Source organism: Lynx canadensis, chromosome E2 (assembly GCF_007474595.2).
Source record: "Lynx canadensis isolate LIC74 chromosome E2, mLynCan4.pri.v2, whole genome shotgun sequence".
NCBI lineage: Eukaryota > Metazoa > Chordata > Mammalia > Carnivora > Felidae > Lynx > Lynx canadensis.
In genome coordinates, this window is record NC_044317.1 from 36,150,961 (window position 1) to 36,165,626 (window position 14,666).

Genomic DNA, 14,666 nt, shown 5'->3' on the forward strand with positions numbered 1-14,666 from the left:
TATCTAGTTGTGTATGTGGGATGAGGTGAGTTTAGGGTCCTCCTCCCCCAATTTTTCACGCCGTCTTTCTCATGTGATTTTTGTGTGTGTGGATGATGGTGAACAAAAATTCAGTATGGTATTTATATTCCGCAGATATACTTTTAAGAATAATTATTTTAGGAGCTCCTGAGTGGCTTAGTCGATTGAGCGTCCAACTCCTATTTTCAGCTCGGGTCATGATCTCATGGTTCGTAAATTCGGGCCCCACATCAGGGCTCCACACTGACAGTGTGGAGTCTACTTGGGATTCTCTCTCTCCACCTCCCCTGCTCATGCTCTCTCTCTCTCTCTCTCTCTCTCTCAAAATAAATATATAAAACTTAAAAAAAATTTTTTTAAGTATATTTTAAAATCTCAATAATTCTAATGGATTTGAAAGTTACATATTTATAGCTATTTAAACTGATGAAAATATTTAGATTACATTTTTTAAAAATGCACTTGAATGTGTGAAGGCATACATGGTTTTTAAAAATTACTTTGGAGCCTATCTTAGCAAAAATGTTTGAAGACCACTGGACTAAAGAACTAGGGAGCTTCGTGAGGCATGCTAAGACCCATTTCCTGGTAACTGCTTCTATCTGGTTATCTAAAATAATGATAATTCAGTATAGACTGATCATTGAAAAGTGGGTGGATTACCAGTCATTTCAAAGAGCAGTTACCATAGGCAACCAAAAGCTACAGCTGACATTAATTACATTTAAATTCATCTTTTGATAAATGCTATTCTTTGTTATTAAGGGTAATGGTGCCCACAAATTAGAACACCTTGACATAATTATGTTTCCTGTGGGGTTGGTAGGGAGCTAATAATTGGAATTTTCTACAGAGGTCAAGAAATGTCAACAAATAGACTCAACATGGTTCAGAACTGCCCATTTTATCATCTCTGCTGTTTCTTCCTTTGTAATCAGAACAGTTTGTATTTGTGACCTTTGCTTTCAAATGAAGTTGAGCACGTATATGAGAAGATTATAGTTTATATGAACATAGTTGCTTCTAAAGATGGTATCTGTTGCTTCTTATTGAAAAAGTGATACACACAGAGAACAACAGTAAAAGTAGGGAGAGATTAGTTTTATTTTCAACTGTAAATTTTTAAACAATTGAATTCTGATATACAACTGTATGTACATTAAATTTTCAGCCATCTTACAGTGCTCCACAAAAAGAAATAATAGCTCTTCCCTTCTCCCCCCACAATAAACTATAAAGTATAAGGATCAAGTTAACTGCCTTTTAAGAGACATTACTGTAAATTAACAGAGTATAGGCAACAAGTATAAAACTTAAAATACTATGAAGACCTTGACTATTGATTTGAAATGTTCCAGAAAGCAAGATTATAATTAGCATTTTGTTAAGAGTTGCAACTCAAATGTCTAAGGGGACCCAGAAGGAAACCAAAGTGAGCGAAGCAGTTTGAGAAGGTTGGGACTTCACCTGCCCATAAACACTATAGATCTGTCTAAAAAGAGCTAGTTGGTTACCTGACCAGGTATTTCAAGAGAAGCTGGAAATCCAGATTTTTATGTGAAATCTGATTTTTTTAATTTAAGCTTTACCAGTGAATTCAGAATATTTAAAACAATGTGTGAGCTACATAAAACACATTTTCATGTTGAATTGGGCCTATAGTCTGCCACTTCATAATTTTTGCTTTATCACTCTTCTGGAATCTTTATTTGAAATGTACATTTTTGTCAAGTAGTTTCTAGGAGTTAGTTGAAGTTTTCCAAAATTCTAATGGTAATTGATTTCAAAGCATACCTATAAAAAATTCTTTAGGGAATGAGATCGATAATTTCTCAGGTAGTAATTAAAAACAACCACATGATTAACTTTATTGAGCTCAATTCTATAGAAGCTTGTGTTTTTTAATTTACTTTTGGCCTGTAATTACAAACTTGTTGAGAACATTAGGAAACTCTTCTGAAATTACTTTGGGTTAAACTTGTAGAATTTCTCTAACCTGCATCTGATTATTTTGTTAGTAATTGAAAATACTTCAATGCTTAGAATTTAAAGAACTTATGAATAAATGGTCTATCTTAAAAAGAAATGAACCAGCCATTATTAAATTGGACTTGATTGAAATTATTTTAGGCATTTCTCATGTTGTGTAGTGTGAAAAAAGAACATGACATGAATGCTAATGCTGAATATGATTTCTCACTTTATTTTAATATTTTATTGCCATAACCTTTTATTATGGGATTTGGGTTAAAAAATAAAATCAAGGTATACGAACATTGCTTATTTGTTTTTACTGTCTTGTTTAGTTAACAGATGAGGCCTACTGTATGCTAAAAAATGTGGAAGAAGGCTATAGGGAAGAGGTTACTGTTTGTAGAACTTTGTGCAGGGAGAATATTCTCCTGATGATTGTTATTCTTTCTCCCAGATTCCACCTGCCAAGAGCAAATTAGTCAATTTTTTCTCTCTGCTTTCCCAATACATCAAAACCAAATTCAAATAAACCTTGTTTGCTCTCCAGTCAATTGGATGCTATGTTGACAATTAATTTGGACTTACTTAGCCTTAAATTTATCTTTGGAGATGACATCTGTGCTTCCATATTTCACTGGAACATACTATTTTTTTAAAAAAGTAGCATGTTCTTACTAGAGGTAGAGAAGAATAGGTGATGCTACTTGAAAGTATAATGTAGTCCAGCAAGTTATTTGCTGTTTGGACCATGATTCATTTCAGCCACTACTTGGGAGCCATGTCCTGGTTAGGTGATATAGATAGAAATATTTCTGAATCAGGATATCCAGAGGAGCTTGCATCTTAAAATGTGCTATTAGTAGAGAAAAGTGTACACAGATACCACTAAGAAAAGTAAAGTGGGGCCTTCATAAATGGGAATCCCTTTGACACTGGAGTGTGTTCTACTGATGAGGAATAGAGAAATTATTTTATTTAAACTTCTTCTATAGTTCATAACAGTCTACTAGTGTAACCTTCATGGTTTTATAATTCTATGGTTGTATTAGGGGAAACTAGATGAGGAATATATGAAAAGTATGTACTATTTTTTTATAATGAAATAAAATTTATATAACCTATAATTAGCTACATGAAGTATACAATTTAATGATATTTAGTATATTTACAATGTTTTACAACCATCACCTACTTCCAGTAGCTTTTCATCATTCTTAAAGGGAACCCTGTACCAATTAAGCAATCATTTTCCCTCCCCTCCCCCCCCCCACCTCTAGTCCTTGGCAACCACGAATCTACTTTCTCTCTATCTAAGTGAAATCATACAGGATGTGACCTTTTGTGTCTGGCTTCTTTCACATAGCATAATGTGTTACCGGTTCATTCATGTTGTACCATGTATCAGTACTTTAGTTTTTTTATCACTGAATAATATTTTTTTAATGTTTATTTTTGAGAGAGCAGAGGAAGGACAGAGAGAGAGGAAGACAGAAGATCAGAAGCAGGCTCTGTGCTGATAGCAGAGAGCCCAATGCAGGGCTCAAACTCATGAACCGTGAGATCATGACCTGAGCCCAAGTCAAACACTTAACCGACTGAGCCACCCACATGCCTCTGACTGAATAATATTTCTATTGTATGAATAGATGGTATTTTGTTTATTCATTCATCCATTGGTGGACATTTAGGTTATTTCCAGGTTTTTGTGAATAGGCATTCATGTACTAGTATTTGTTTGAATACCTGTCTTCCATTGTTTTGGGTATATACCCAAGTGTAGAAATGCGATTATGTGTTAACTCTGTGTTCCACTTTTTGAAAGAACTTTTTGAAGAACTGTTTTCCACACTGTTTCCAAACTGTTTTCCACAACTTAATGCACCATTTTATATTCCCACCAACAGTATATGAGATTTCCTATTTCTTCAACTCATCCCCAACACTTAACTTGGCTTTTGATTCTTGGCGATCATAGTGATTGTGGTTTCTCATTATGGGCTTCTTTTACAATTTCTTAATGACTAATGATGGTGAGCATCTTTTGACATGCTTAGTAGCTATTTGTGTGTATTCTTAGGAGAAATATCTGGTCCTTTGCCCATTTTTTAATCAGGTTTTTATTATTGAGTTGTAAAAGTTTTGAATATAGTCTAGATATTAGATCTTTATCAGAGGTAAGATATTTGCAAGTATTTTTTCCCATTCTATGAAATTGTCTTTTCAGTTCCCTGATAGTATCCTCTGATGTACAAAGGTTTTTAATTTTGATTAACTTAATTCATCTATTTCTTCTTTTGTGGCATATTCTTTTGGTGTTATATTTGAAGATGGTTTTTTTTTTTTTAAATATTTATTGGGAGAATGCACATGGGGGAGGGGCAGAGAGAGGGTGACAGAGGATCTGAAGTGGGCTCTGCACTGACTTGCAGACAGCAGCAAGCCTGATGTGAGGCTCAAACTCACAAACCATGAGATCATGACCTGACCTGAAGTTGGTGCTTAACCAGCTGAGCCACCCAGGTGCCCCTTTTTTGGTGTTATATTTAAAAAATCATTTCCAAATCCAAGGTCATGAACATTTTCCCATGCTTTCATTCAAGAGTTTTATAGTTTCAGCCCTTTGATGCATTTTTAGTAAATTTTTGATATATGGTGTGAGGTAAGGTTTTAAATTTATTCTTTTGCTTGGCTCAAAATGTTGGGATTAATATTCATAAAAGGTAATCATTATCATTCTAAAGTCTCTTGAAAAAAGATCCATGATAATATTAAATCACTTTTTTATAATTAAAAGGATCAAAGACAAATATAAGAGTTAAGTTATAAAATTATCAGGAGAAAGCATGGGGCTAACTCTTTATGAACTTGGATTTTGAAGTGGATTCTTAGATATGACAGCATAAGAACAATAAAAAGAAAAAATAGGATGAACTGGATTCATGAAAATTAAAACTTCTGTGTATCACAGGACACTATCAAGAAAGTAAGAAGACAATGTGCAGAGTGTGAGAACTCTTACAACTCAAAAATAAAACATTATATTTAATAATCTAATTTGAAAATAGGCAAAGGATTTGAATAGACCTTTCTCCAAAGAAGAGGATCAAATGGCCAATAAACACATAAAAACATGCTCAACATCATTAACCACCAGGAAAATACAAATCAAAACCATGAGATACACACCCTCTAGCATAGCTATAAACAAAAGGACAATAAATAATAAATGTTGATAAAGAGATGTAGATGTTGGAACCCTCTGACATTGCTAGTTAAAAACATAATATGGTGAAGCCACTTGGTAAGAAAACAGTTTGATAGTTCTTCAAACAGTTAAACATACAATTACCATGTGATCCAGCAATTCTTATATACCCAAAAAAACTTAAAACATATGTCCACATAAAAACTTGTACATGAAATATTCATTACCCCATTATTTATAATAGCCAAGAGTGGAAACAAGTCAAATGTCCATCAACAGAAAAATGGATAAACAAAAAAATGTAGCCATACAGTGAAATATTATTCAGCCATTAAAAAACTGAAGTACTGACACATGGTACAACACAGGTGAACCTGAAATTAGCATACTAAGTGAAAGAAACCAGACATAAAAGGTCACATTTTCTATGATTCCATTTATATGTAATATCCAGAATAGGGAAATCCAAGGTGATAGAAAGCAAATTACTGGTTGCCAAGGGCGGGAAGGAAAAGAGGATGGGAAGCAACTAATGGATACAGGGTTTCTTTTTGAGGTGATGAAATGTTTTCAAAGTCATTAGTGGTGATGGTTGCAAACTGTACTAAAAACTGCTGAATTGGATACTCTAAAAGAGTGAATTTTATGGTGTGAGAAATATCTCAACAAAAATCAATAAATTTTAAAAATATCTTACAGGCAAAGATTTTTCTGTTTTATTTATTTATTTATTTATTTATTTATTTATTTATTTATTTATAATGTTTATTTACTTTTGAGAGAGAGAGAGACAGACAAACAGAGAGACAGAGTGTGAACAGGAGAGGGTCACAGAGAGAGAGAGAGGGAGACACAGAATCTGAAGCAGGTTCCAGGCTCTGAGCTATCAGCACAGAGCCTGATGTGGGGCTTACACTCACCAACAGTGACATCAGACCTGAGCCGAAATCGGACGCTTAACTGACTGAGCCACCCAGGCGCCCCGGAGATTTTTCTGTTTTAAAACAATGCTTATTTGATGTTTGCCTTAAGAAAATTATTTTTTTTTTTTTTAGGAATTTGTCATGGCATCCTGCGTTGACCACTAAAAGTAAAATGCGAATTCCACATTCTCATTCATTTATTGATCTGACTGCAGATTTTACAGCAGGTAAGTTGTACATCAATGTAAAATATTTCTTTAGAACTGCCAAAGAATTATGAGATTTTATTTACTCTTTTCTTAGTAATAATTTCGTATTGAGGGCGCCTGGGTGGCTCAGTCGTTAAACTTCTGGGTTCAGCTCAGGTCATGATCTCACAGTTTGTGAGTTCAAGTCCCACACTGGTTGAGCTCAAGCCCTGCTTCGGGTAAAACGAGCCCCAGGTGACCCTGACTTCTCTCTCTCTCTGCCCCTTGTGGGATTCTCCCTCTGTCTCTCGCTGCCCCTAGCTCACTTGCACCCTCTCTTTCTCTCAAAAAAAAAAAAAAAAAAATCCTGTTGAATTGAATGTAAAAACCAAAATGTTACAAGGTTATAAGGAAGTTAATGATACTGAATACACATTAAAAGTACTAAATATAGGGGCGCCTGGGTGGCGCAGTCGGTTAAGCGTCCGACTTCAGCCAGGTCACGATCTTGCAGTCTGTGAGTTCAAGCCCCGCGTCGGGCTCTGGGCTGATGGCTCAGAGCCTGGAGCCTGTTTCCGATTCTGTGTCCCCCTCTCTCTCTGCCCCTCCCCCGTTCATGCTCTGTCTCTCTCTGTCCCAAAAATAAATAAAAACGTTGAAAAAAAAAAAAGTACTAAATATAATAAATGAATCTTGTTATTTTTGGATTCTCCACTTATAACGAATTCATAAGTTAGACACCTGTTGCCCGATGTTTCTTTCCCTTTAATTGAAAAATTATTGACTAGGGGTACTACCTGGTGGCTCAGTTGGTTCAACATGTGCCTCTTGATTTCAACTCAGGTTATGATCTCACTGTTGTGAGATTGAGCCCCACTTCAGGCTCCATGCTGAGCGTGGAACTGCTTAAGATTCTGTCTCTCCCTCTCCCTTTACCCCTTCCCCATGCACATGTGCCCTCTCAAAAAAAGTAAAAATAAATAAAAATTAAAAATTAAAAAAAATTATTGATAAATGCTCTAAATTTAATCATAAGAAAATATTTAGCTTATGAATTTAAAATTTTCAAAGGCTTTTTACAACTTTTTATTATGCAAAATTCTTTTTTTTTTTTTTAAGTTTATTTTGAGAGAGAGAGAGAGAGAGAGAGAGAGAGAGCATGTGTGCACAAGCAAGTAGGGGAGGGGCAGATCGAGGGAGGGAGAGAGAGTGTCCCAAGCAGGCTCTGCACTGTCAGCATAGAGCCCAACGTGAGGCTCAAACCCAGACTGTGAGATCATGACCAGAGCTGAAACCAAGAGTCACTTAACTAACCGAGCCACCCAGGTGCCCTGTGGAAAATTCTAAACATACAAAAGTAGAATAATATGATATAAGCAATTATCTCTTAGCTTCAATAATTATCAGTGTGTGGCTATACTTAATTCATTATTACAACCATCCACAAGCCCCTGCTACCCAGATAATTTCAAAGGGAATCCTGAATGTTGTTTCATTTCATTTGTAAATATTTTAATCTGTATCTCTAAATGGTAAGGACTTCTTTATTTTTAACAAGATCATTTTCAGACCTAAAAAAATTAATAATTTCTTAATATCATCAAATACTCACTATTCAAAATGCCCCAGTTATCTCCTAAATGTTTTTGTCAAATTGGGAGCTAAGCAAGGTACATAAAAACATTATTTGTATTGTAGGATGTCTCAAACTCTGGATTTTGCCAGTTCTTATCCCCATGGGGTTAGCATGTGACTCTGTCCCCTGTATTTCTTCAAAACCAGTAACCAGTAGTTAAATTTGGAGTCTTGATCAGAATTGGGCGCTTTTTTTTTTTTTGTGGTTGTTGTTATCAAGAATACTTCCTAGGTAGTATTGCTATTTCTTTCAGTTCATTAAGAGGTAGGTGATTTACCTTCTGTCTCTTTTGTGATGTTAAGGTTGATCAGTGGCTTCAGTTTTCCTCAGCATGGACCATTCATTATAATGCTCTCCTAATAGTGTCAGCAGCTATTGATATTTATGGTCATGTCCATTATTTCAATAGGAGTTAACAAAATTGTGGCACCCTATCATTCATATGTATATTATCTGGAATTTTCTATTTTATAAAAAAGGCAACTTCCATCATTAGCTCTTTAGTCACCTGAGGTACAGTTGAGATAGGCAGGTTAAATGCTGGATTTTTTTCCCCCTTCTCCCCATTTTTTTTCCAAATATTTTTAATGTGTTCTAATACTCATAAAATTTGCCATCTTAACCATTTTTAAATATACAGTTCAGAAGTATTAAATACACTCATAATGTTGACCTACAATGTAACTCTTTTCATTTTATAAAAGTGAAACTGTGCACTCATTAAGCAATGCTCACTCCCTTTCTTCACCTTCTAGCAACACCTATTCTATGTCCTGGCTCTGATTTTGACTACTCCTAAGTACATCAAATGAGTGAAATCATACAGTATTATTTTGTGACTGACTTAACTTCACTTAGCATAATGTCCTCAAGGTTCATCCATGTTATGGCATATGTCACAATTTCCTTCTTCTTTAAAGCTGAATACTTCATTATTACTCATAACAGATAATTTTGAATAATGTTTATATTATATCCCACATTTTGCTGATTCGTTCATCCATTCATGGACATTTGGGTTACTTCCATGTTTTAGCTGTTGTGAATAATACTGCTATAAACATGAATGCACAAAAACGTCTCTTAGAAAACCTTTCAGTTGCTTTGGAAGTAGAATTGCTGGACCATATGGTAATTCTTATTTTTTTAGATTTTGAGGAACCACCATCACAGCAGCTACACCATTTTGCATTCCCACCAAGAGTGCACAAGGATTCCAATTTCTCTACATACTTGGCAACATTTGTTACTTTCTGTTTCTCATAGTAGCTATCCTAATGGGTGCAAGGTGGTATCTCATTATAGTTTTGATATGAATTTCCCTAATGATTAATAATGTTGAACATTCACATGTCCTTATTGGCCATTTGCATATCTCCTTTGTAGGAATGTTTATTCAAGTCCTTTGCCCATTTTTTAATTGGATTTTTTTTTTTTTTTTGGTGTTGTCAAGTGTGAATTATTCTCTATTCAGAATATTTCTTCCTCGCAGTTACATGAGTTGCAAATAGTTTCTCTTATTTTGGGGGATGCCTTTTTTACTCCATTGATGGTGTCAATTTTCATTAAGTCCATCTTGTCTGTTGTTTCTTTGTTGTCTTGCCTTTGGTGTCTATCCAAGAAATCATTGCTAAGTCCAGTGTCATGAAGCTTTTGCCCTATATTTTCTCATAAGAGTTTTATACTTTTATCTCTTACTTTTAGAGCTTTTATCTATTTTGTGTTAACTTTTGTGTATGGTGTTAGATAAGGGTCCAGCCTCATTCTTTTGCATGGATACCCAGTTTTCCCAGCACCATTTATTGAAAAGATTTGGCATTTCCCCATTGAATGATCTTGGCACCCTTGTTAAAAGTCATTTGATGATGTATAGAAGGATTTCTTTTCAAAAAAAAAAAGAAGGATTTCTTTTCTTTCTTTCTTTCTTTCTTTCTTTTTTTTTTTTGTAACGTTTATTTATTTTGGAAGAGAGAGAATCTCAAGTAGTCTCCACACTCAGCACGGAGCCTGATGCGGGGCTCTATCGCACGAACTGTGAGATCATGACCTGAGCCAAAATTAAGACTTGGACACTTAATCAGCTGAGCCACCCAGGTACCCCTAGTAGAATTTATTTCTGGGCTCTTTATTCTATTCCAGTGGTCTATATGTACATTTGTCTTTATGCTAATACCACACTATTTTGATTATTATAGCTATGTAGTAAATTTTGAAATCAGGAAGTGTGAGTTCTTCAACTTTGTTCTTTTTCAGAATTGTTTTGGCTATTTGGTGTCCTTTGAGATTCCATATGAATTTTAGGATAGGTTTTCCTGGTTTTGAAAAAAAATGCCCTTGCGAATTTGATAAGGATTATTCTGAATCTGTATCACTTTGGAGAATATTAACATCTTTTTTTATTTTTTAAAGTTTATTTACTTAGAGAGCATGCATTGGGGAGGGGCAGAGGGGTGGGGGGAGAGAGAATCCCAAGCAGTCTCTGTGCTGTCAGTGGGGCTCAAACCCACGAACCATGAGATCATGATTTTAGCCACAGTCAAGAGTTGGATGTTCAACTGACTGAGCCATCCAGGCACCTGGGGTGATATTGACATCTTAACAATATTGTCTTCCAATCGATGAACATGGATTATGTTTCCATTTATTTATGTCTTTTAATGATTTATTTCAGCAGTGTTTATAATTTTCATACTTTATGTCTTTCACCTCCTTGGTTAATCCCTAAGTATTTTATTCTTTTAATACTGTTATAAATGAAGTGGTTTTCTTAATTTACTTTTTGGATTTTTTTATTGTCATTGTGTAGAAATGCAACCAATTTTTGTGTGTTAATTTTGCATCTTGCTATTTTCTGAATTCATTTATTAGTCCTGACACTTTTTGGTGGAATCTTTAAGGTTTTCTACAAATAAAATCATGTCATCTGTGAGCAGAGATAATTTTATTCCTCCTTTCTAATTGGATACCTTTTTAAAATTTTCCCCTTCATCCCATTTTTACCAGTTTTCAAACACCTATTCTGCTCTTCCAACATTGTTATACAGTTTTGCTAGAGCATTTTCATTATGAAGATAATGTTTGCAAAGCCAAGAACATTTTACTGCTCAGATACTTTGGATTTTAACTGATTTAACAAACATAACCACAAATTAAGCCATTTGCCCAGTAAGTTTTTTATAGTTTTCTAAGAGTTTAGGTTCGTGTGTGTGTGTGTGTGTGTGTGTGTGTGTGTGTGTATGTATTCTGATTAGAAAGAGAAGAGAGAGTTTAAGAAAAGAGTGGGAGCTGGCACCTGGGTGGCTCTGTCGGTTAAGCATCCAACTTCGGCTCAGGTCATGATCTCATGGTTCCTGAGTTCAAGCCCCATGTCGGGCTCTGTGCTGACGGCTCAGAGCCTGGAGCCTGCTATGGATTCTGCCTCCTGTTTCTGCTCTTCCCCCTCTCACATGCTCGCTCGCTCTCTCTCCCACTCTCTCCCTCCCTCAAAAATAAATAAACTTTAAAAAAATTAATAATAAACGAAGAAGAAGATAAAAGAGAGGTTATTTTTAGTGTGGCTTACCTGGTATGCTAAACCAGGTAAAAGCACAGTAATAAGGTTTGAGTATACTGCCATGCAAGTTGTTGTAAAAGCTTGTTTTTCAAGATAAGGAAAATCAATAGTTCTGGGCTCATTTTCTGTTCTCTCATTCTACACACACACTTTTTCTTTTTTACAATTCCTTTTGCAGGAAGGATCTATCTTATTTAGGAGGTTTTAGAACTTAGGGGTTTTTTTAGTAAAGTAATGTTAGACTTCCTTAAACAACATTGACTTTGCATTTAAGTAATTTTTAAAGAATTTTTGGCTATTCTTACACGGTCAGCAAAATCTACCTTAGAAATTTTGTGGTGAAACACATCAGAGCCGTTTGTTCACAGGAGGTCTTATTTTGAGCTAAGCAATCTATTATATAAAAAGTAAAGAAATTCTATTTGAGTAATCTTTCCAAAGTTAACTTAAAATATATGGGGAAATATTAAAAATTGTCATTGTTAGTCTTGTGTTATTCAAAACATTATCTCTGTCTTTAAAATCATTTCAGCAAAGTTATTGAGTACCTGCTCCTCTACTCTTTGTTATGTGAAATACAAAGATGACAAGAAATGCTCTCAGTCATTAAAGAGCATTTAGTTTACTGGGAGAGACTTTACAAGTCTAGCCATGATATGTGGCAGAATAAAGTAAGTGCATAGTAGTTGTAAACTGTTATTAATAAGAGGGGTAGTAGGAAGAGATAGTCCCACTGCTTTTGGGACTCTTAGCTAAGAATTTGGCCAAAGGAAGAAGTGAGTTATATGCTTCTCGTTGTCCATCATATGCTCTATGTTCATTCCTTAGAAAATATAAAGCTTTTCCAAACAATTATCTCTAAAAGAAATTCTTGTTCTAAGTGAGACTTCCTATGGGAGACAAGACAAAATATGTAATATACTGAGTTCTCCATAACAAACATGTTTTAAACATTTTTGTTTATTAATTTTTTTGATAATTACCAAAACAGTGGCTTTTAATGACTCTTATCCATTGTATGGTTGTAACATATAGTTTATTTAATCCTTTTCTTTGAACAGTAGTTTCTAGGTTTTGTTTTGTTTTTAATTCTAAATAGACGTATGGTGCCTTATTTTGTATACATCTTTCATAAGTTCCTCAAGGAGAGTTCCTAGAAGTGAAATACCTGGTTAAACAAGAATAAAGATTTCTACAGTGAAACATTGCCACATTGCCCTTCTGAAGGCTTTAAGTGTGGTCTGGGTATCCCTCAGGATTCCCAAGACCCTTTTGGAGGGTCAATGAGGTCAAAAGAATTTTTATAAAAACCATAAGACATTATTGTTTTTCACCCTCATTCTCTCTCATTCTTTTCCCTGTCATTCTCTTTGATCTCCTTCTTTCTTAAGTAGATAGTTTCCCAGAAACTTTAAAAAACATGTGTTCAGGGGCGCCTGGGTGGCTCAGTCGGTTGAGCGTCCGACTTCGCTCAGGTCACGATCTCACGGTCCGTGAGTTCGAGCCCCGCATCAGGCTCTGTGCTGACAGCTCAGAGCCTGGAGCCTGCTTCAGAATCTGTGTCTCCCTCTCTCTCTGGCCCTCCCCCCATTCATGCTCTGTCTCTCTCTGTCTCAAAAAATAAATAAATGTAAAAAAAAAACAAAAAAAAAAAACATGTGTTCATTGTTCTCACATCCTGTGTGTGTGTTTATGTATTGTTAATGTTTTTAGCATATCTGCTTAAATGGTGTGTGGCCAAATACCCAAGTTCAATAAATGTTTGTTGAATAAATCTCCAACACAAATTTGGCAGAGTCTGCCCTGGACTTTTGACCATGTAAAATATGTTTTTCACATAATTGTAACTTCAGTAATCATGTATTTTAAATGCTAATTATTTTAATTAAGACCTTCCTATTTAAAAAAAAAAAGGTGCTTCAATTTTTAATTTGGTAGATTATATCAATGTTTTATCTATTATATGATAGATACAGCTCACACAAACAAAAGCTCTTTGGGGTCCTCAGTAATTTTTTTTTGTATTTTTTATTTTTTTTTAATTTATTTTCTTTTAATATGAAACTTATTGTCAAATTGGTTTCCATACAACACCCAGTGCTCATCCCAACTGGTGCCCTCCTCAATACCCATCACCCACCCTCCCCTCCCTTGCACCCCCCATCAACCCTCAGTTTGTTCTCAGTTTTTAAGAGTCTCTTATGTTTTGGCTACCTCCCTCTCTAACCTTTTTTCCTCCCCTTCCCCTCCCCCATGGGTTTCTGTTAAGTTTCTCAGGATCCACATAAGAGTGAAAACATACGGTATCGGTGTTTCTCTGTATGACTTATTTCACTTAGTATCACACTCTCCAGTTCCATCCATGTTGCTACAAGAGGCCAGATTTCATTCTTTCTCATTGCCACGTAGTATTCCATTGTGTATATAAACCACAATTTCTTTATCCATTCATCAGTTGAGGGACATTTAGGCTCTTTCCAGAATTTGGCAATTGTTGAAAGTGCTGCTGTAAACATTGGAGTACAAGTGCCCCTATGCATCAGCACTCCTGTATCCCTTGGGTCAATTCCTAGCAGTGCTATTGCTGGGTCATAGGGTAGATCTATTTTTGATTTTTTGAGAAACCTCCACACTGTTTTCCAGAGCGGCTATACCAGTTTGCATTCCCACCAGCAGTGCAGAAGAGAGCCTCTTTCTCTGCATCCTCGCCAACATCTGTTGTTGCCTGAGTTGTTAATGTTAGCCATTCTGACAGGTGTGAGGTGGTATCTCAGTGTGGTTTTGATTTGTATTTCCCTGATGATGAGTGATGTGGAGGATTTTTTCATGTGTTGGTTGGCCATCTGGATGTCTTCTTTAGAGAAGTGTCTATTCATGTCTTCTGCCCATTTCTTCACTGGATTATTTGTTTTTCGGGTGAGGAGTTTGGTGAGCTCTTTATAGATTTTGGATACTAGCCCTTTGTCCGATATGTCATTTGCAAATATTTTTTCCCATTCCATTGGTTGCCTTTTAGTTTTGTTGATTGTTTCCTTTGGAGTGCAGAAGTTTTTTATCTTCATGAGGTCCCAGTAGTTCATTTTTGCTTCTAATTCCCTTGCCTTTGGGGATGTGTCAAGTAAGAAATTGCTGTGGCTGAGGTCAGAGAGGCTTTTTTTCTGCTTTC

General features: G+C 35.4%; 1 protein-coding gene across 3 annotated transcripts in view; it reads left to right on the forward strand.

The window, feature by feature from the left end:
• Positions 1 to 14,666, forward strand: part of ITFG1 (integrin alpha FG-GAP repeat containing 1) — a 336,603-nt gene that overhangs the window by 30,109 nt on the left and 291,828 nt on the right. For all 3 annotated transcript variants that reach the window (XM_032591243.1, XM_030298124.1, XM_030298123.1), the window contains exon 6: positions 6,256 to 6,350. In XM_032591243.1, the coding sequence (XP_032447134.1) occupies positions 6,256 to 6,350 (95 nt within the window). The remainder of the gene's footprint in view (positions 1 to 6,255; positions 6,351 to 14,666) is intronic.